The sequence below is a fragment of the Lissotriton vulgaris genome, chromosome 1_1, assembly GCF_964263255.1.
Source record: "Lissotriton vulgaris chromosome 1_1, aLisVul1.2, whole genome shotgun sequence".
NCBI lineage: Eukaryota > Metazoa > Chordata > Amphibia > Caudata > Salamandridae > Lissotriton > Lissotriton vulgaris.
In genome coordinates, this window is record NC_141685.1 from 1,827,449,314 (window position 1) to 1,827,471,860 (window position 22,547).

General features: G+C 45.9%; 1 protein-coding gene across 1 annotated transcript in view; it reads right to left on the reverse strand.

Annotated features, from left to right (window-relative positions):
• The window catches only part of APPL2 (adaptor protein, phosphotyrosine interacting with PH domain and leucine zipper 2), a 597,113-nt gene that overhangs the window by 415,479 nt on the left and 159,087 nt on the right, over positions 1–22,547 (reverse strand). Inside the window, exon 4 of the mRNA XM_086919274.1 lies at positions 11,482–11,553. Within this exon, the coding sequence (XP_086775400.1) occupies positions 11,482–11,553 (72 nt within the window). The remainder of the gene's footprint in view (positions 1–11,481; positions 11,554–22,547) is intronic.

A 22,547-nucleotide genomic window follows, 5' to 3' on the forward strand; every position in this document is an offset into this window, starting at 1 on the left:
GGTGCAGTTGTCGTTAGGGGGAGGCCACAAAGGGCTGCGCTGCCGTAGTCTATGCGAGGGATGACTAGAGCTTGTACTGCTGTTTGGAAGTCTTTTGCTGGGAGGAAGGGTTTCAGTTTCCTCAAGGTATTTATCTGGAAGTTCGCCCCCTTAGTAGCCTTGCTGATATGCTGCTGCATGTTGAGGTTGGTGTCGAGTGTAATGCCTAGGGATTTTGCTGAGTCCACGATGGTCGGTTGGACATTGAGTGCTGTTAGGTGCTTAAGCCATGTTTGTGCGGAAGATATTTTCGTGGGAGGTGAGATTAGGAGGAACTCAGTCTTCATAGCATTGAGTTTGAGGTGGTTGTCGGCCAGCCAAGATTGGGTGCTTCTGATCGTTGAATTCAGACTCAGGATGTCTTTAGGGGATTGTAACTTGAGATATATTTGCGTGTCATCAGCGTACATGTGAAAGTGTACATTGGATGCTTGTAACAGAGTGGTGAGAGGTTCCATAACAAGGTTAAACAAAGTAGGGGATAGGCAGGAGCCTTGCGGAACACCTAACGATACCGGTACTGGGGAAGACATCAGGTTTTTGCTCTTGAATTTTTGAGACCTGTTGTGTAGAAAGGAAGTGAACCAACGAAGCACAGACCCAGAGAAGCCCATTCTTGTCTTAAGGAGTTCGAGTAAGTTCTCATGTTTCACTGTGTCGAATGCTGAAGAGAGATCAAGAAGGATGAGGAGGCAGGTATTATTTTGATATAAGATTTGGATGGCGTCGTCAATTATGTGAGTCATCGCCGTTTCAGTACTGTGCCCTGCTCGGAAGCCTGATTGGTGTGTTTTGAGGAGATCAAACTGTTCTATGTGCTTTGTCATTTGTAGTTGGAAGCATTTCTCCAAAAGTTTGGCGAGAGTGGGAATGTTGGTAATCGGACGGTAGTTGTTTAGGTCCGTGGGGTCGGCTGATGGTTTCTTCAATAAAGGTGTAACTTGACCAACTTTGAGGGAGTCCGGGATGGTTCCTTGTTGTAGTGAGCTATTGATAATTTTAGTCCAGAGTGGGAGTAGCCAAGGGATGAAGTCTTTTACGGCGTTAGCAGGAAGAGGGTCCGTAAGGTGATTGGATGGTTTTAGGGTGCTGAGTATTCTGTAAATTTCTTCTTCAGAGTAGGTGTCAAAAGATGACCATGTTGCATTGTTTTTTAGTTTATTTGGTGTTGAGCAGTTGGGTATTGAGTAGAGGCTTGCGTCAATGAGGAGGTCGCTCCTTATATTGTCAGTTTTTTTGTTAAAGAAAGCTGAGAACTCTTCACAGGAAGGAGTAGTGCTCATGATGTCGACTGCTGGGAGTTGTTCCTTAGATTGAGATCGGATTAGCTCGAACAATTTACTTGGACGGTTTTTTGCTTGGTCTAGCTGCATTCTGAAGAACTCTGACTTTGAGCGTTTTATTTTCCTGAAGTATGCATTTCTCTTTTTCCTCAGAGTTTTGAGATGCAGTGTTGAGGGAACTGCTCTCCAGGTGCGCTCTGCCATTCGCATATCCCGTCTCTCTTCATTGAGACTCCCGTTGTACCAGGGGTTGGAAATCTTAGTGGATACTCTTTTCAGTTGCATTGGAGCGGCCTCATTGATTATTGAGGCCATGGAGTTGAGATAGTGGTCAGTTAGGTCCTGAACGTCAGTAGCATCGGTAGGGGGGAGTAGGCGATTGTAGCTGTTGGGGGGTAGAGAGATTGGATTGAGTTTCCTCATGTCTCTTTTCCAGACTTTGGGCTTGGCGTATTGCACCGGGATGAGTTTTACTTTTTCCTTGATGAGGAATGTGATAATATGGTGGTCTGACCAGTCACACGGTTGTATTGACTCAAGTTGAGTGGTGCCTTCTTTGGAAATGACCAGGTCGAGGATAGAGCCTTTGTCATGTGTCGGGGTGTTGCAAATTTGAGTGAGGTCCGAAGCGGTAAGGAACCTTTTAAGGCTATTAACTACTGCGTCACCGCAGTCATTCCAATGGAGATTGTAGTCACCAAGGTAAATTTGTGTGTTTTGCCGTCCTGCGTTGATTGATATTGTGCCCATGAGTTGTTGGGAGAAGACGATGTTGTCCCCCGGTGGGTGGTACATGATGTGTAGTGAACATACAGGTTTGTTCTCACTGGTGACATCAAGGCACTTGTATATAAATCACGATTTTTATGTCACTTGTGCACAATATGTCACATCGCACTCACTGTACTTGATACGCCGTTCAGTATAAAGTATTTCTGATTACTGATTCACTCCTTATGCAGTGTTACAGGGTTTCTATGAATGAAAAATAATTCTGAGTTTAAAATCTACAATTACCCTGTCTGTTTTTGTTTGGATTTGCATGTAATGATTTTTTTCTAATTGGAGTATTGATTGATGTAACCCATGGTTAATTTATATGTTGAATGATTCATTTATACTTTGAAGCAATCAGGTTACATACCCGACGGAACCATTGTATACGCTAAAACTGTTTGCCCAGGTTCTGAGGGATACTGGGTTACCGCATAGTAGCTTAACCTATTGGCACAGTGAGCACGGGACCCACTTCTGGGCATTTCAGCCACACTTAGGCAGTCAGTATAATGAAAGGTGGTCCCAGTAATCAAACATCCGAAGGCGTTAGTAAAACATGATTTACATTACTCAAAAAAATCAAACAGAAGATAAAAAAAATTGTAGCAGTGTTATTTAATCACACTGAACATGTATCTCAGTCATGTAATACATTTGAAATAGCATTTTGAGTGCCCGATTGTAAGGTGACGCAAGGGATAAGGAAAAGTGAGTTGTTTGAGCAGTCATGAAGAGGTTAAAAAACAATAAGTAAAAGTAAAAAAAAGTAAATCTGGATGTAATTTTAAAAAGCGGGGCCTTCTGATTGGCCAAGAGAGCTTTTTCCAGCTTGAATCTGCATTACCAAGTGATTTTATGTACTGCCACAGCTCTTCACAGAATATTTTGGAAACCATTACATGACTCAGGAGCTCAGTCCCTGAGTCCTGTATTTTGTTTATAAACAGGCAATATGGAGGCAGTGAGGGCGCACCAAATCCCACAGGGTCATGTGGGAGGGTCCAAAGGGACACCTTCAGTTTCAAAAGGAACAAAGAAAGATCTAGCGGTTGGACCATTACACAAAACAGCTGGTACGGCGGTACACAGTATGGTCCCCTGCTGCGCTGCGGTACTAGCATTGGTACTAATGGAGCAAGGTTTCGTGGAAAAGAGACTTGCTCGGATGCAATCCACTTGTTTAACTTACTAACAAAGTTATTAACAAAAGTCATTAATAACTAATTCGCACCACATGAAAACGCGGGTCAGTGAAGCCTGCATATGTGTGTACTAATATGGATAACAATGAATACAGAGAGTACTGCTTACTTGAAATGAAAAGAAGCTATTTTACTAATGTTAATGCGAGAAAGGTATCAATAATTAAGGGGGAATAGAGTAGAGGTGGGTGGTATACAGTGCGACCACTTTATTTGTGAAATTAATACTTTTCTTTCTGACTTCATCACTAGTGCATATTTGGGCCTCTCTCGTATAACTGGATTCAACTGAGTGATGCAAAGCCGCACATGCCTACTGAGTGAAGCCATGCAGGCCATGACTGTGCGTATGAAAGAATAACTAATACGCACCACATGAAAACGCGGGTCAGTGAAGCCTGCATATGTGTGTACTAATATGGATAATAATGAATACGGAGAGTACTGCATACTTGAAATGAAAAGAAGCTATTTTACTAATGCTAATGCGAGAAAGGTATCAATAATTAAAGGGGAATAGAGTAGAGGTGGGTGGTATACAGTGCGACCACTTTATTTGTGAAATTAATACTTTTCTTTCTGACTTCATCACTAGTGCATATTTGGGTCTCTCTCGTATAACTGGATTCAACTGAGTGATGCACAGCCGCACATGCCTACTGAGTGAAGCCATGCAGGCCATGACTGTGCGTATGAAAGAGAGCCAAGATTAATATTACAGCATGGGAACGGACAGTGAAGAGTTCAACGATGAAGATTCTTATTCAAAATGTTATTATATTGTTTCAAAGTGAAATGTGAAAGCGTATGAGAATCAAAGTTATGAATAAAAATTAAGGTGATGGGTTTGCGAACAATAGTTTAACAGATTTTAATGACATGTTGTGATGGATTTTCCTCCCTTACCTGATTAATTATATTTCGTATTTTTATGATATTGAACTATTAATGGGTGGAACATGGAGAACAAAAGGTATAATTAAGATAGCTTTAGTCAGATGACGTTTTGCTAAGCTGAGAGCACGGGAGCTGAATGCTGAGGAGAGATGCTGATGCTGTGAGATGCTGATGAAGAGCCAATTGCAGAACCTAAAGCAGAAATTTCTATCTTAATTTAATTGAGTTATATCAGAAGATCGCGGAAGAATCTCGAGGAGGAAGAGTGTCAGAGGGGTGCGGCGCAATTGTCGGTAGGTAATTTAGGAGAATTTTATCTACGATCTCTCCTTCTCTTGTTCAAGTGATTAATAAATCGCTTAGTTTTGTGATTGTACCTACAGCATGGAAACAAGCCAGAGTACTGCCAATGCTCAAAAAACCTTAACTGGATGCTAAAAACAGAGAATTTCAGGCCTATCTCTTTGCTACCCTGGACTTCAAAAATTGTGGAAGCATATATCAACTCCATTCTTTCCGACCACCTGATTAGTAATAATATACTCGACTCCTCGCAAAATGGGTTTTGTGCTGGTCATGGTACGGAGTCAGCGCTTTTGGCGGTACAGGAACATCTTTGGGCAGCACTGGACGCAGGACAGATGTCGGCGCTGTTCCTTTTGGATCTCAGTGCCGCGCTTGATACTGTGTCCCATGCCATTTTGCTGCGCCGGCTGGAAGAGGCAGGCATCAGTGGCCTTGCTTTGAAGTGGCTAGCTTCATTTCTCTCAGATAGGTCTTATCAGGTGACTGGTCCCCCCTTTTTTTCATCAACATTTCCCATCAAGTACGGAGTTCCACAGAGTTCATCGTTGAGCCCTCTGCTCTTTAATTGGTATGTTCAACCTTTGGTTTGTTTTTGCCAAGAGCAGAGGTCTGACGGTGGTTTCCTACGCCGACGACACGCAGCTGGTGGTGGCACTTTCTAGTAATGCCAGGGACAACGCCACCAAGTTCCAAGGTGACCTGGCGGCAGTTGCCGGCTGGATGACAACCAATTGCCTCCAGCTGAATGTTAGTAAGTCGGAGGTGCTGCTGGTGGGAAGGGATCATGGGCTATGGAATGAGCTCTGGTGGCCCAGGAATCTAGGCACCCCTCCTAAACATGTGGTAAACAACTTGGGGGTGTGGATGGACTCTTTGCTTAGTTACCAGACACAAACAAAGAAGGTAGCGGGCACTCGCTTCAGTATTCTTCGTGGGCTGAGACCCATCCTGAGCTTCTTTGATGCAACAACTAGACAGCTCATTATTCAAGCATTAATTATCTCTAGGATTGATTATGTGAACTCCCTGTATTTGGGAGAAATAAGGCAGAAGTCCTAAGGTTACAGAGGGTTCAGAATGCTGCAGTAAGAGCTCTCTTGGGTTTGCGTAGAGTCTGCTCAGTGTCTGGCAGTATTCGCCTCCTCCACTGGCTGCTCGTGGCCCAAAGGATCGAGTTTAAAGCCCTCTGTATAGCTATTAAAATCCTGAAGCTTGGATCTCCTAGTGCACTGACAGATCTACTCTCCTTCTATGTTCCTCCCCACCAGCTTCGCTCCATGGGCCAACATTTGCTGCGGGTTCCTCGAGTTCGGAAGACTCGAGCTGGTGGTCGTTCCTTCCGTTACAGAGCGGCAATTCTTTGGAATTCTCTGCCTCCCCATATTCGTGGCCTTAACAACCTTACTGATTTTAGGAAAGCTATGAAAACCTTTATTTTTCCCAATGTGTAGACCGCTGCGTGTATTATTGATACTGGCTTGTTATTAGCGTCGGGACGCCCCTTGGCTGAGGCAGCTGTCGCGCTCTACAAAATGATTAAATAGAAATAGAAATAGAGAGGTCATCTATCCTGTCCTGAAGGCTTTGTCTCCTGCCCTATCCCGGGGGACCCTCACCAACCCTTTGGCCAGGGGGTTGGTCTTTCACACCATCCTTGTTATCCATATTTCCTGTTATTTGTTGATGTCCTTTTCTCTCTGTCCTCTCCCTTTCTGAGCATTGATTATTGTATGAGTCCGAAGTATATGCTTGGTCTTTATGAACTGAATTTTCTCTCCAATGAATGAAGGTGACTGCACTGTATTTTTGAATGGTTCACTTGCATTAAGTTAGATAAAGATTTAGAACTTTCCTGAGTCTATGGTTATTTACATTGAATAAAAGAACAGTTGGTTTTATGTTCATTTTCACCATCAACTAGTTCAACTAATGGTCCAGCATTGACCAGAGGAAAGAACTTTTTGATCAGTGAAAGGTTAGTTAGGAATATTAAATAACTAATCTTGAACATTGTGAAAATTACAAACTTGACCCCAGCGGTTTTTCACACTGTGAGCAGTGCCTAATTTGAGCAGGTGCTTTCAGGTGCTCTGCACCGGCACTTCTTTCACAGGGCTGGGGCTACAATTGTTGGCCCTGCAGGTGGTGGTCTCAATATTGAATGTTCACTTTCAAAATAAAAAGAATAACATACATTGCATGGTGACTGGCTGATAAATGTTCATAGACAGGCCAGCATGCACCTGTCTAGGCAGGTATGATTGTGTATCACCACATTAGTGATGATGTCATCACGCCGATCACAAATCCAAGAAGTCATTGACAAACTATGGCTTGCATTCTATTCCCCGAGTCTGCTGCACCCTGCCACTGCCTGAGTCTAAGCCTCCCATTGGATAATTGAAGCTGGGGGCTGGCTCATGACGGAGTTGAGGCAAGGAAGCTGCAAGAGTGCATTTGGAACTTGGGAGTGAGGGCTCTTGAGGAAGAATAAACAAAAGTGTGGGATTTCCATTTGCTGCATAGCCAGAGTAGCATATCCTGCAGCCCTGCATTGCTGCTATCCTCAACGTGCTCAATGCGGCTGCGGACCAACACAACTCTTGTGCGCCATGGCGTCACCTGTAGAATCTGAGCGCTGCACCGCAGCATGGTAATTGCTAAGGGTGCGTGAGTCCAGTAGGCACCACAGCCATACTTACCAGCATTGACAGCATTACAGCTGGGGACAATGCCTGTGCTGTAGCAGGCAGGGTCACAGCAAGCTGAGCAGTGGATGCTGATGCCATCACCATCCCTGGAGTGGAGTTGAGAAGTGTGGTTCAAATGGTTAGAGCGGCAGACCTTGATGCAGAGCTCAGGCCCGGGACCAGGGTTCGATTCCTGCCTCGGCAGGTCTCAGGCTCATAAATTCCTCTGACCTGATATTCTCGCCTCAGTGCCTATTCTAATGATGGGCCCCATGCTTCAACTCTGGGCAATAGCTTGCTTAATCTCCACAACGGCCCCCAACAGCGCTGGGGATGACTGGTTTCACCATGGGGGTGTCCAGGAGTGGACACTTCACAAGGAAAGCCAGGAAGGGTTCCTCAGCGGTATGAGTACAAGGGCTGGGAGACCCTTGTGGGGTAGCTGCGCGCTATACAAGTACAAAACATTTACATTTACATTTACTAATTACAGGCAACACTAGCAGTGACATCACCTGCAGTGCTCGAGCAGCCGTCTGTTCCACAATAAACCCAGTCATACCGCACTGATTAATATATGCAAAAAAGCATTTTCATTTGGTGTACATTTTGTTTTTGCACTCGGTGTAGGTAAGAAAGTAAATCATGCCATCTTCCACTTCTTTAGGAAAGACAACAGGAAAAGGTAGAGTTCAAAATAGCAGGGACATGTACAGGCTGATGACAGGGGGCACAGGCAGCAGCAGTGTTATAGAGGAGAGAGAGAGAAGGAGTAAAGAGAAGAAAGAAACAACAGGAGAGGAGAGAGATAAGATGGAGCTAAGTAAAAGAAAAGGCAGAGCGAATCAGATACAAAGAGAACACAGCCATGATGTGAAGAAGAGAGCATTAAGAAGAGAGAAGATAGAGTGAAAGGATGTAGAGGACAGGACAGAGGAAAAAAAGCAGACAAATGATAAAACGGCTATGAGAAATGAGAGACACAGCTAATCACTGCTAGAAGAGTGGTAGTAAAAAGCCAAGATTGAGGGGAGAGAGAGCAGAACATGGATGAAAGTGAAGAGGAAAATGGGCAGTGCTAGATTGAATAGAGGGCAAATCAGAAATACAGGGAATAAGGTAACACACCAGGTGTGACAAAGATGATAGAAAACAATTAGAGAGGTGAGAGGATAGACTGTTGGAGCAAAGACTTAGGGAGCAGACAACAGATCAAGGTTAGAAGATTGAGACTGAGGTATTGAGAGTGTTGAAAGTGGGGCTCACCGGAGGAAGAAGTGAGCTGTGGCCCCTTGGCAACATTTTCAGCACCTGCACTTCTTTTTTTACAAATTAAGCACGGACTGTGATTCATGGGCCCAGGTGAGTATATGATAGTGTAGTATCTGTTGTTGTTAAACCGCTGGATCAGCACCACACATTTTTTTTAAACACATAGAAAAAACTACAATTGTGTGTCCTGGTGATGCAAAACGGTGGACTCCTCTTGGATAATTATACAGGCAAGTTTCCATTCTGGCACAGATGTTCGATTCACAAAAGTTAAACCTCAAAGGCAACATAGCATGTGGCCCCAAGCGAAGTTCCATTTCTGTAAATATCAAAACGATCCTAAATTGTTGTGTCTGATCATGGGAAAGCCAAGTGTGCTCTTCCATACTTCCACATGGGCAAATGATCTCAAAAGGCGAGGCAGGGGCAACAAAAAAAAGACAGATGCAATATAGGAGAAGTGGCAGTAACAGATCAGGAAGGGAGGGGGAGTGGCAGGGCCATATACCCCCGAGCACAAAGCTGGGAAGGGGTAGGGGGAAAGGGTAGCAAGAGAGGAGCAGTGGCAGCGCAGTGGCAGTACAAGGGACTTGGGCGTAGGAGCATTCACATATAGAATGGCGCGAGAGGGGTAGCAACAGAGGGGAGTGGCAGCTCAACAGACAAGGGAGTGAGGTGCAGGGGCATGCACACTGCGAACTGAGAGAAGGGGTAGGGGCAGCAATGGAAGGCAGTGGCAGCACAATGGGGAGATAGGGGGCAAGGGAATGCACATTTGAACAAAGGGACAGAAGGGCAGCAACAGACGGCAGTTACACAAAAGATACAATGATCAAATAGGGAGCAGGAGGGGCTCACACACAGAACAAGGAGATTGGATCAGGGCAGCAAGGAAGGGCAGTGGCAGCACAGGAGCTGTGGTGGCAAAATAGACTAGGGTTGGAAGGGTCCGGGGCATGCACACAGAGAGCGAGGGCAGGGGCAGCAACATAGGGTAGTTCAATGGTTAAAGTAGAATTATAGTTAAGTGTCAAAGGTCTGACTGCCTAAAGAGCCCTGGAAAGACAAAATAAAGGGTCGGATTCATAGATGGGGACAGGGCTTAGCACCCAATATTGCCAGAGAAGGCTCCCCTACCCCTGTCTCAATATAAAAACTAAGTATTCTGAGCCTGCCCCCAGTGTCCTAAGGAGGATGCAAAACCTGCATGGACCCAAACAACCTTCTCAATGCAGGGTTTCCCTGCTCACTCAATGCTCACCATGTGATATTGGTTATTTACAGGGGTGATCATGTAAAGAGAACGAAGATCATGTGAATAGTATTGATATCATGTGACACACTTTGGCAAGGTGTGTGTTGACAGGTCTGTTAGTGTAACCTGAAAATATTTGCCAATGCCAAGAGAGTTGCTCTTCACTAACATTAGGCAATTGCGTCTGCGTAGAACTGAAAAATATTTAAGACAAAGTAGCTAATACCTACATTTGAACACAATTCTTCCCTTGGCACATAACATACAGTAGCGACTAGTGTGGAGGCGGAGACAAAGGACAACAGACAACAAAGAAAACATTACAAAAATAACTTATCTGCCGCCTGCTGCTCTTCTGGTCTGAGTCCTCTCTGGAGCACAGGTTCCCAGGCTCCCCTGCTGCCAATCCTGATACTGCTCTCATGCTTGAGAGCAGCACCAGGAATGGCCTCAGTATCCTGAATTTGCACTCTCAGAGACTGGGAGCCTGTACTTGCTATCTCCAACCCGGCAACACAGCTCAGGCTGGAGACAGCTCAGTGCGTATGTCAGTTTGGCTGTCCTCAGACAGCCGGCCAAACCGAGATGCACACTGGTAGCAGTGCTCACAAATCCCTCTTGTGACTGGCCTGCAATGGTGCTCACCCAAGACTCGCCCAGCCTTTAGAACTTGAAAAATAAAACTGTAACAAACCCATTTTGTTATTGTTTTATTTTTTACGTTTTGAGCCGGTGAGGAGGGGTGGCGAAGGTCGTCCGCCATAGCGGTGGAGCCACCACTGATAACATGAAATGAGCCCAGTACCTTGACATGAGAAGTAGAGTGAACCAAACAGTTCCAGTTCATTGACAACAATGATTCCATTCCTGGACTTTTATGTAATAACTTAATCCATATTGGATTTTGTAGTCCTGCTGTGCTCCCTTTGCGCTAACTAGACTAACACCCCTAAAAACAATGATTTATAGGTGAAAAGTTCAGGACTGTAGACAGTGTCCATAATGATCTGGCGAGAGATGGTCACCCTAGTAAGGAGGCTGCTGGGCCCAGGTGAACACAAGTCACAGAGATCATTGCTGAATGTCATTCACCAAATGCAAACCCTCCGAGTATCTCTTATCCACATGTATTTCTGTGTGCTCTATCAAAAGTGCTTTTGCATCTGACGTAACAGTTATAGATCAAATCCAACACTATGAACCAGGCCAAGTCTCCCCAAATTAGAAATGTATCTCTACTACAGTTTACAAATGCAACCGGCTTTAACCCATTAAGAATACGGACTCATTTGCCGGAAAAGAAAGTCAGCGAGTTAAATACTTGCTGCTGAGTGATGTGTGCGACCGAAAGACTACAGATTCAATATTAACACCGTTTATTCGGGTTTGATTCAATTTGAAATCAATCAATGAGCTCCACTGAGGTGAGGGATGTAAAAATGTATTATTTACAGAAAAATAAAACTGCAGTTAACAGTGGCAGCAAGGCCTACTACAACAATGACTCTATATACAGGACTTTTTCCTAGCAGTTGAATCAAAAATCAATTTACCACTACCACATTGCAACCTATATAATTGCCTGTGAACCATCACAGATTACACTTAATCTCAATGTATCCAAATGGTAAATATCCAGATGCTTGCAACCATTAATTTCTCAAAGAATGGAGGTGTACCTCCATTTAAATATCCTTCTGCTAGTCCATGTTCACCTTTACAAACTAGAATGATGTCACATGATAAAGCAAGTCACTTACCTCGTCTACTACTTTTGCAAAATACTGAAGGGTAGAAATCACTTCGGCATCTCCTCTTCCGAGTGCAAAATTCTGTAATGACGTAGAACATGTTAGTAAAGCCACACTGTTCTTCCAAAGAAATAGTTGCTGTACTATAACTATGTTGCAGATATGGTAAAGATCTATCAAAGTTCAAATATAGTAAATGACTGATTATGCCTAAAAGGCTTTACCCCTTCCTCTCTGTTGAACCTAATTTGAGGCACACTGTACTAATCAGATGATATTATCGTAGCTATGCAGCTCTAAAAAAAGACATCATAAAGAAGGTGAAGCCATGATTACCTGGGTAAGTCACTGTCCCATTTAAGTTTTATCTGTTGGAAACGCAACACTGAATTACAATATACTCTCTTCTGAACTAAAGAAGGGAAGACAGAGTGCCATGTGTGCCGACCACAACCACAGATACCCTCCTCCAACACCTTTTGGAAAGATAATGGCAGTGGGGACAGCTACAGTCACAACCTTCTGAGCAAAGACGTCAATAGATCTGAAATGTTTATGGTGCGGCTAGACAGCACAGCTGTTGCCTGACAATTATGTGAGAAAGGAGCTTTGGCTGCGCCCACACTTTGGTAGCCAGGAGTACATGTTTTGATTGGGCAGAAGTTGTCTAATGTTCAGACAGCAGATTATGTTAGCATCACTAGAGAGGGGCATTGGCTCCACCCACATGTTAGAAGCCAGGACTACATGTTTTGATTGGGCAGTTGTTTGCTTCCACAAAAAAGTGCTTGCCCTCTAGCAGTTGTGATCATTTTGTTTATTTATCCAGCTACCTAAGCTTGAGCATTCAAGGGCAAACACATGACACTGGGAATGCTATTAAAGTGCCTTAGATAATTAAATCATATATGTGGCTTTTCTCTGGCAGCAACACAGATGGGAGGAGGGCAGTTATTAGCCTACATGGATTTTTAGGTGCAACTGTCTCCTTTCCTTTTAACCTACACCAATATTATTCTAAATGTCTTTGCTTCCACGTGAATACATATCTATATCCATTGCTATTTACTTGTAATACTTCACATTACCATACAACATTCCTTTAAAGCCGGACCTGTAGGAATTGACAATGCTAGTTAATCTTGATTTGGAGGTGGCACTAGTCACCTAGCTGTCAAACTGACTGCTGTGAATTTAAGAGATGCCTCAATAGCAATTGACTGGCCAAGTATGGCAATGGATCTTTAATCAGAAAAATTCCATTATCTGATTGAATGGAATTGGCAATTATGATTTTTATGGCCAATCCCAGACTGCAATTTACAACTGGTGTTTATAATCTTCATTAAATTATAAGTGTTTGATTCACCAAAAGACAGCAGAATAAATATATGAAACAATCTTGACATAATGTCCAAATGTAATGCCCAAAACACTCAACCCACACACTCCCTTGCTTGGCAAGCCTGTGCTGTGATGGGTTGGAAGATGGCCTCAGTGGTGGAACACGCATACTCTGCGTGGGCAGGCCTACAATGTGACCAACTTTGTGGTCACAGGTGGCATCTTCATGTATTGGTCCCAGAGATGGTAGGAACACTGGGGCCCCATTTGCCAATCTTCAAAAAAACCTTCCAAATAATAAAAGTTCATCCACCTCAGCTTCTTCCTGAAAAGTTTTGGGGTGATATGTCAAGCAGAGGCCTAGAAAAGGGGGGTGGAGGGGTCACAAAATGCCCATGCATTCTCTATAGACCTCATCAGGTAGGGCTACAGCAAAAACTGCTGAACGGAATTTCACCAAATTGGCAGGAAGCGAGATCTTAGTCAACAGATTGTGCTTTTTGTGATTTGGAGTGAATACTTTCAGTAGTTTTTGTGAAATTAAGGGTCAAATGAATTGTATAACTGGACAGTTGGGTCCGTGAGAGGATTCGAGAGACACTCATGGTCACACCAATTTAAAAATGGAGCTTTCGGATTGGCTCAGGGAACTTTATTTCCTTTCGGCCATTTAGCTCCTGCGGGAGTCAGACTCCCACAGAAGCGAACAGTCCAACTGGCTGCCAACAACATGGGCAAAATGATGTTAGCATCCTTTACAGAATGCAGGGACCTGGTCCCTTGTCCTGAAATCAAAAATGAAAAATAGGGGCCAAAAAAGATTTAAAAACGAAAAATTGGCAAAAAATGCTGCGATCCCGCAAGTATTGAGAGATCAGGAAAAAAATGTGTCTGTCCCGCATTTATTATGTTTATGCCCCGGGGAGCACACCCCTGGGGTTTTATTCACGAAGGGGAGGGGGGATGCATGCACCCCTCCACGAGCCAGGCCCCAGGGAGCCCACCCGTGGGACTGAAATGGGTTCATATGGGAGCCTCTGTAGTAAGCAAACCTCAGCTAGGCCTACTTAGTGCAAGGGTTCGCCCTTCTCTGCACATAGTCCTCGGACCTTAGGAAGAAGTTGGCAATCAAACTGGAAATACAAAAACAAAGTTTATTAAACCTTTAAAGGTGGTACTGCAGTCCACACAACACTCTTCAGTATTGTATCGAGTAGTACAAAGAACTGAATCACATGGCCCCTTTTATACACAATAAGGGGGCTGAAGAAAAGGCGGTACAAAAGACTAGAGCAGATTTATGACCATACAAGGACATTTTAGAAGGCACAATCGATAGATGAGCGGAGCTAACAATCTCCGATCACAATCCTGTCTGGAACCAATTAAGTAACTGTCACTGATCCTACTGCGCATGTCTGGACATGTTGGAAGCAGGGACTGCTAAAAAAAGCCTGTTGCCGAGCAGACTCCAGGAGCAATGAACAAGGAGGTAGGACCAAACGCATGGCAATGTATGGCAATGTATGGCATACAAAATGGCCGCTACAAATTCAAGATGGAGTCGGTACATTTGTTACGATAATGGTTAAACGAAACATGTCTTCTGCTAATGCTTAACTTAATTGCCGTTGATTTACAACACCTCCAGGAACCCCCGGGAGCTCACTCCTGGCTGGAATTATTTTATATGGGGAGGGACCCAAGTGGCCCTTTCCCTGAGCCTTGAGAGGCCCTGGGGAGCCCACTCCTGGCACCAAAGATACGTTATGTGGGGAGAGAGTCATGCGACCCCCTCACCCCAAGCCTCAAAAGCCCCGGGGGAGCCCAGTCTCAGGCCCAATTAGTTTAAGGGAGAGGGACTACACAGCTACCCTGTACCCCATCCACTGCCCAGCTCAGTAGCTATGTCCTGGTGAGCCCACCCCGATCACATCTCGTTTTCCCTGCCCGCAGTGGGCAGGAGAACCTATAATTTAATTGTTCTTACTTGGCAGGAGCATTCTGAATTTCAGACCAAGCAGGAGCAAACATCAAGTCGCTCCCATTGGGCGGAAGCTTTGAAAATGCTCCCGCCCTCACAGAGCAGAATTTAAATCAGTTTTCCTGCCCAAACTGAAGCAGTCAAGAAAACTGATTAAACTATTGCTACTTCCTGGAGAGAGCAGCATTAGGAGCTGCTCCCTGCAGGTGGAAGTAATGTGGTGCTCCAGCTGTTTGCGTGAAGTTTAGTGGGGCCTTGTGGCTCTCTCTGTGACCCCCAACAAGAGATTGGTGGGTGCCCTGGGTGGGCACCAGGGCACACACCTTTAAGTTCGAGGGCCCTGGGGCTGAAATCAGCTCGGGTGGGAGTCACGTGCCCACCTCGATCTAAAAACCATGGTAGAACTAGGTGGATGGGATCCCCAGGGTCGATATCTGCCTGGGGAGGAGGTCCTCATACCGATTTGTATATATAGGTATGCGAAAGCTCCGTGAACACTCCCGAGCTCAGGCTGAGGTCTGATTGGCTGCCAATGCTTCAAACCAGGAAATGTTGGCAGCCATCTTGGTACTCTGCTTGATCAACAGCTGAGTCCCAGAAACCAATGTAAAAAAACAAAAGAACAGTGGGCAGGGTAGGGAGGGACACTGCCAAGGCAAAATAACTGTTTTTAAAAAAATATTTAGGCAAGAGCTGTGCTAGATCCGCAGCTGCAGCTGGAAAATAAGACGTGGGCTTTCGCGCTTATTTACTTATCAGCCCCTGGGTGGGCCAGGTCCCGGGGGCATTTCAAATAAAGGAGGGGGTGCATGGGACCCCCGGGGCTTATAAATGCTGTTAGACCTGGCTATTTCTGGTAGGCTATGGGTGACGCCAAAGCCAGGCAGAAACCACCATTCTAGTCAGGGCACGGGAGTCACACGCCAAGATAACCCCTGCTCACCCCCTGGTAGCTTGGCACAAGCAGTAAGGCTAAACTCGGAGGCAATGTGTAAAGCATTTGCGCCAGCACACAACAGCAACAACATCCTAGGCACACCACAAAAGGAACTCCACACAAGATTATTATAAAATAACTTTTGTATTGTAAAAACACATCAGATAGTATCACACCAAATACATGGTGCCAACTGGCACGGGCAATATTCACAAGGGATTATTTACAGGAGACAGGGCCACGTGGGCCACTGTCAGAATCAGAAATAGCACTTCTAGAATAAAGAATAATAAAGAATAAAAATCATAGTAGCACAAATTAGCAACTATGGCACACAACCAGTAACCACTGGTAACAGGAACTAGGACCTCACTAGGACCACCTGTACTAAAAAGAATAACCACCTAAGTATCACACAGCACCTAAGGGTATAAACAAAAACACATTACCCATGATGCATGAAACACATTCAGAGGAGTAATAAAGGGAAATACATGATGCCTAAAAACATTCAGAGGTGTAAGACAAGGGAAACACATGATGCATAAACCTACACATTCAGCGGTGTTAAGAACAAAGCACATGATGCAATAAAATACATTCAGAGGTGCAGCGCAAGTAGACACATGATGCCTAAAACATTCAGAGGTGCAGCGCAGGGAAAAGGAAGACACATGATGCCTAAAAACATTCAGAGGTGAGAAATCAAGGAAGACACATGATGCATAAACACATTCAGAGGTGCCAGAACATAACTCAATAGCGCAAAAACACCTTAGTAATTACTATTAAAAACATAGAAATCACATTGCGCAGAAAACACATACCAGCCCCCATCTAATAAAGGGACTATGAGCCCTGTGTCCAGAATGTCAGGGCGCGCTGCCATGCAGCGCCAGTCAGGGGTGCGCCACTGGCGCAAAACCTAAACGGTGCAGGTGCCCACTACTTGCTGGGCACCTGGGAACATCACAAGACCTAAACGGTGCAGCTGCCCACTAATTGCTGGGCAGCTGGGAATCCAAACTGCGACAGGGTCCTCACTGACCCTTAGGCGCAAACTGCACCCACTGCTGGAGCCACACAGGCTCTGAAAACACTCTACACACGCTGGAGCCACACAGGCTCTGGCATAACACGTGCCCAACGTTGGAGCCACACAGGCTCTTAAAACAACTGTGCCCCCTTGAGCCTCTCTGGGCTCGAGATCAATGGGGCCTTTGAGCCTCTCTGGGCTCTGAAATAGCGTTGGGGCGACCCACTGTCAACCGGGGCCGCCCTGCTTCACCAACTATGCCCCCCTAGACAGAGGGCAGGACACGGGTCATCAGGAGAGCCTACGGGGCTCTAAAACACGCAATGCCCCCGAGCCCTCTTAGGGCTTTAGACAATAAGTATGTCACGTTGAGCCTCACGGGCTCCCAACCACTCAGGCCCTGCACTGGAGGGGAGGGGCGGGCACCGGCAATGTGCCCCGACTGCCCCCTCCCCTTTGCAGGCACTCACCGGGCTTTTGTGGATGCTTCCACGGTCTGCGGCTCTCTCCTCGGCGGCGGCGTGGCGGGGCTCTCTCTCCTCATGGTAGCCCCGCCTTTACGAAACGCCCGCTTCTCTGTTCACCCGGTCCCCCATCTCAGGACCGGGCCTTCACTGGCTCACGCTCTCCTTCGTTCCTGGGGCTCTCTCAGCACACTGGAGCCCCGGAAGCACCAGCAGCCTTCCTCCTTCGTGCCGCGGCCCCCGAGGGCGGGACTTCCGGTCCTTCTCCGGGGGCCGCGCTAGGATTGGCCGGCCGGCCCAGCACTTCCGGGTCGCCGCGGGCAGCGCGGCAGCCCGTTTCAGGCACTCAGAGGCTGGGGGAGAATTAACCGAGGAGTGGGCTCCCTTGAGTAAAAAATATAAAAAATAGCAAATAAGCGAGGTGGGCACTCGCTAGGGCCACCATAAGCAGGGTGGGCACCTGCAAAGTAAATAAAGCGCTCCCAGCGCTAAATGACCATCCACAGTGCTGCCAGGCGCTTTAGAGCAGGAATAAAGCGCTCTCAAGCGCTAAAGGAAATTTAAAGCGCTCCCTGCGCTAACATCAGAGATAAATCGCCCCCAGGCGCTAGGGGTGAAAGCAAAGCACTCCCAGCGCTAGGGACAAGTAAAGGTCCACAAGTCCAGGAAGGTCCTCCAGCAAAGGGAAGCAAAGGGGACCCAGTAAAAGGTCTCCAGAGCCCAGGACATCAGCAGTCCATCCAGGGTAAAGCAAAGTCCCCCATCCTTCCAGGACAGGCAGAGGGGTCCCCAAGAAGTCCTCTAGGCACCCAGGGGCTGGGCAGGGCCCAGGGATTCCCCTGGGCCCAAGCAGCAGCACGCCCCTGGCAGATTCAAGTTGAAAACAAGAACATTTTGGAAGGGGACACAGCCCCTTTTTATACTGTAAAATCATTTGTCTAAAGGGTGCAGGCAGTGTGAGAACCAGCTAGAACTGGTTATAGGGAATTCCTTTGACTGTGAGGGGCAGAGGCGACAGCCGCCCAGCGGGAGGTGGAGCCAGCCTTGTGGCAGGCAGGCACAGCCTCCTTCACTCCCAGCTGCCATCTCCTCCCACTTCCCTGGCAGCAGATGCAGCCTTTCATCCACGGGCTGACTCAGACAACCTCCTGGGGCTCCCCAGCCCCTGTCACCCTCAAACCAGACAGTCAATCCACAAGCAGGCCCAGGCACTCTTGGGCCAGGCTCACCAGCCAATCACATGCCAGACACAAATTACACAAATATGCCAACTTCTAAAAGTGGCACTTCTAGACTAGACACAGTCATGCCTATAATTTAATTGTTCTTACTTGGCAGGAGCATTCTGAATTTCAGACCAAGCAGGAGCAAACATCAAGTCGCTCCCAGTTTGCCGGAAGCTTTGAAAATACGATTGCACAGCATTCAGTCTTACGAGTTCGCACATATCAAACTCGCCCCTACACTCCCCACACATCAGGAACTACCATGGGCATACATATTCCCCATTCATTCCTATGGGAGGGCAGGTCACTCACCACACATACACAGAGAGCTCAAGCACTTTACACTGTACCACAGTGAAAAAGTGCGCAGAGGCCTAAATTCACCACCACCAGGTCACAGAAACAGGCTAGGAAAAAGCAAAAAGTCTTGGGGTGAACCTGCCAAAAGGGCCGGGTCCAACAAATGCCTTCCGTTCTTTATCGTTAAACATGTTTTAGAAAACAAAGGTTCTGGTGTGGCCAAAAGGTCCATACAAAAAGTGACCCTGTGGGGGGGCTCTATGTTTGAGAATTGGAAGTGAATTCCTCTAGGGAGCAATGAACAATGTACACAGGGACATATAGGTCAGTTTATGACAGATATTTATTTCCAAAACAATAGTATTCAGATGCTCACACAGTAAGTGAAAATAAGCATGACGTGAAAGGTGATGGTGATATTAAAATAAAGACATCACATTGACAACAATAATAGAGACTCTTCAAAAAAAATAAAAAATGTACAGAGTGAGGGGAGTTCATGTGTAGGGGGTCGATGGCGTTTCGATCTCAATTGTTCAAGATCATCTTCATGATATGTAACAGGCGAGCAAGCTGAAATCTGGTGGTGTTGCGATTTGAATGGGCAACAAGGGAAATACAGTAGACTACACGTTAGTGCGTGGTAAAGATGGGAAGGCTGAATAAATTAGCCAGTGTGTCGAGGAACAGCTGTGTTTTGTTCAGCACGAAAATCTGAAGATGATATCGAACAATTGAGATCAAAATGCCATCGACCCCCTAAAACATGAGCTCCCATCACTCTGTAATTAGGTCTCGGACTAGGCAGCGCATTTGCTGTCTCGTCGAGAGATGCTGTATACAGTATAGTGGGGGAAGCTCCGCCCACTTTCCGGCTATCTTTTTAATTGGCTGAAATCGTAAATATCGCATTCTGATTGGTGTTTGCAAGTTAGTCCCGCCTCCTGCCGGCCATTATGTAATTTTTGCCCCTACATGGCTATCAGCCCCTTTACTTTCAAAACAGTTCTGTTACCCTGACTCCCCCCGTTCCTTCCCACAGTCCGTCCCTTCTCTGCCCACCACAACACCCCCACCCACTCCTGTTCCTGCCTTCTTGGATGACTGCTGTTTTATTTAAAATGCAATAGAGCTCGCGTACATACGAGTCCTATTGCATTTGTAAATGCTTTTTTTCCTCTCTGATTGGCTGGCTTCATTTGCACTCTATTTTGCCTGACCTGTCCCTCTTGCATGCGTGCGAAGCTATACATCGTACGCATGCATACCAAAATTCTGCCTCTTGTTAGCATCAGGAGTTGCAACATTACGAGTCATTTTAGCTTAGTGCTGTGTTATTCAGCTTAGTAATATGAGGGGTATTTACTACGTCGCAAATAAAGTAATGTTTAAGATGAGTGTACCGGGCACAGGTCCATGTTTTGGTTTTTTCTGATGTGATTTTGTTTTTAAGAAGCCAGTAAGTTGCGTCTTTTTCTCAGCTGGGTTTGCAAGACCAGCCCCTTTGCTTCCTACTTAATTGTTCTTAAGCGCTCAGGGGACAGATTTACCCAAAGGAGAGGGGGGGGGGGGGGGGGGGGGGAGTCCACGTCGGAGCTCCTGGACACTCACAGGAGAGCAGAAAGGAAGGCAAGCCTGGAGAAAGGACATTCCGCTGTCGAGTTCTAATCTAGGACCCCGATCAATACTGTGACCTTATGCCCCTATACGGCTATAATCCATTTGTACCCCTATAATGGCATAAACGATCAAGAGTGATATTTCAGAAACTCGTCTCTGGCCTAACACGATCAGAGACACATTTCAGAATCTCTTCCTCTGCAGCTCATTATAGCAAATGACACAGCAGAAGCCACTATCTAAGATTCCTAGATTACACTCAGAGTTCTTCAACAAGATAAAACTCAGCAACCTGGGAAAGCCCCGCTTGCTATCTTTTGATTAGTAATAGAACTCTAATGAGCACTGAGAGTCGATCACTTCCTAGTGACATCTTTATTGACGTCTTATGTCCAAAAACTTACGTTAAACAAGGCACCTTTCAGGTATAAATATTACCAACGTTGCCTTAAACAAACGCTGCCTCAACGGCATCGATGATAGCGATGGTGTGGTGAATACAAGAGCAGAACAGCTGTCCCTTACAGAGCCCAGCAGATGCAAGCTGCCCACGGACGCTGCCCCTCCTCCTCCTCGACGCGCTGAGAGAGACGCTGTCTTTTCTCCTGCCGAGAAAATCCAGCTCCGGCGTTTCCAGCCTACTCTTGCGAGTGACTGGGATATCGAGTCCTGGAAGGAGATACAAGACCTCCAACATTCTATTCCAGAGGTATGGTGTTGACTAAACCCTTAGAGAGAATTCTTGATGCAAACCTTGGCAAAACCAACTTAACTAAAACTGCTACTTACTTACTCCCTCCCACGTATTAGGCTTAGGTCAGGTACACTGGGGTAGGCGTAGTTAGAAGCACCAGTTGAGTACGATAGCCGAATGTATATATGAATGTATATATTTTATTCATTTTAACCATTGTATGGCTAAGAAACCATATCAATGCTTTTACAGTATTATTTCGCAATCCTCATTTTACTGTACGCACTTTTTATAATAACAAGTCTTGCAATTGTGGCAATTCATTTCTCTTGTATGAGAAGAAAGACTGTTCAATAAATAATACCTTTTTATTGAAAACGCCCGTCTCTCTATTCTCTGCATCTTGGTGAAAGTAATCTGCACAACTGACTGAGTAAAATAACTGTCTATTGTCTCAAACGACTCTAGAGATTGACTCTTATTCTAAGGAGCAAAGTTGTCATGTTTATGCGGTTGTTGGAAAACTGAATCCCTTCTTGTCTGTACCAGGGAAGCTGATCACTTCCTAGTCAGTCAAGAAAGTTTCCAGTGACCTCTGAGCTAGTTGGTAACAAACCCAATTAAGTTTAGCATAGTCAGAGACCTGGAAGACCCGCACTTCTACGTCGATACTACTGTTTATGTTATTCCAATGCGCAGGGCCTATTGGGAAAATAGGAACTACACTACACCGCGGGCGGAGAGCAGTGAAACAAACAGGGAGAGTGTGGCTCAAGCAGCTGAGCGCGAGCGGGAGGAGCGAACAGAGCAGGTATCAGTACAGATGCAGTGGTACCGGAGCGAGAGTGGTGCGAGGGGCTCATGGCACAGCAGCTGTTACTATCTTTTATAAACCATCCGGAGGCTTGGGCATGCTTCCGTTCTTGCATTCGGGCCCCTGCCATCTTTGCTACGCTTCCCAAACACTGCGTGCCCGCTCTCTCAAAATCACAGTTTGTCACACGTGAAATCTGCCCAAACACTCTAAAACACACACTGCGATGTAGGAACTGCCCTTCAAACAATACCACACTCACTGTCCTTACCATATGGACCAGACACAACACGAAACCATCAACACAACATCCCTCCCCTCGCGTAACCAGCCAATCCTCAACAGAAACGCATGCATCCCGCTAAACACCTAGCAATAAAGAGCTCCTCTGTTGTACACCTCTAAACAAGGAGACTCACTGTTCTCTCTCCTGCAGCATTTGAAACAAACCTGATCACTTCCTAGTCAGTCAAGAAAGTTTCCAGTGACCTCTGAGCTAGTTGGTAACAAACCCAATTAAGTTTAGCATAGTCAGAGACCTGGAAGACCCGCACTTCTACGTCGATACTACTGTTTATGTTATTCCAATGCGCAGGGCCTATTGGGAAAATAGGAACTACACTACACCGCGGGCGGAGAGCAGTGAAACAAACAGG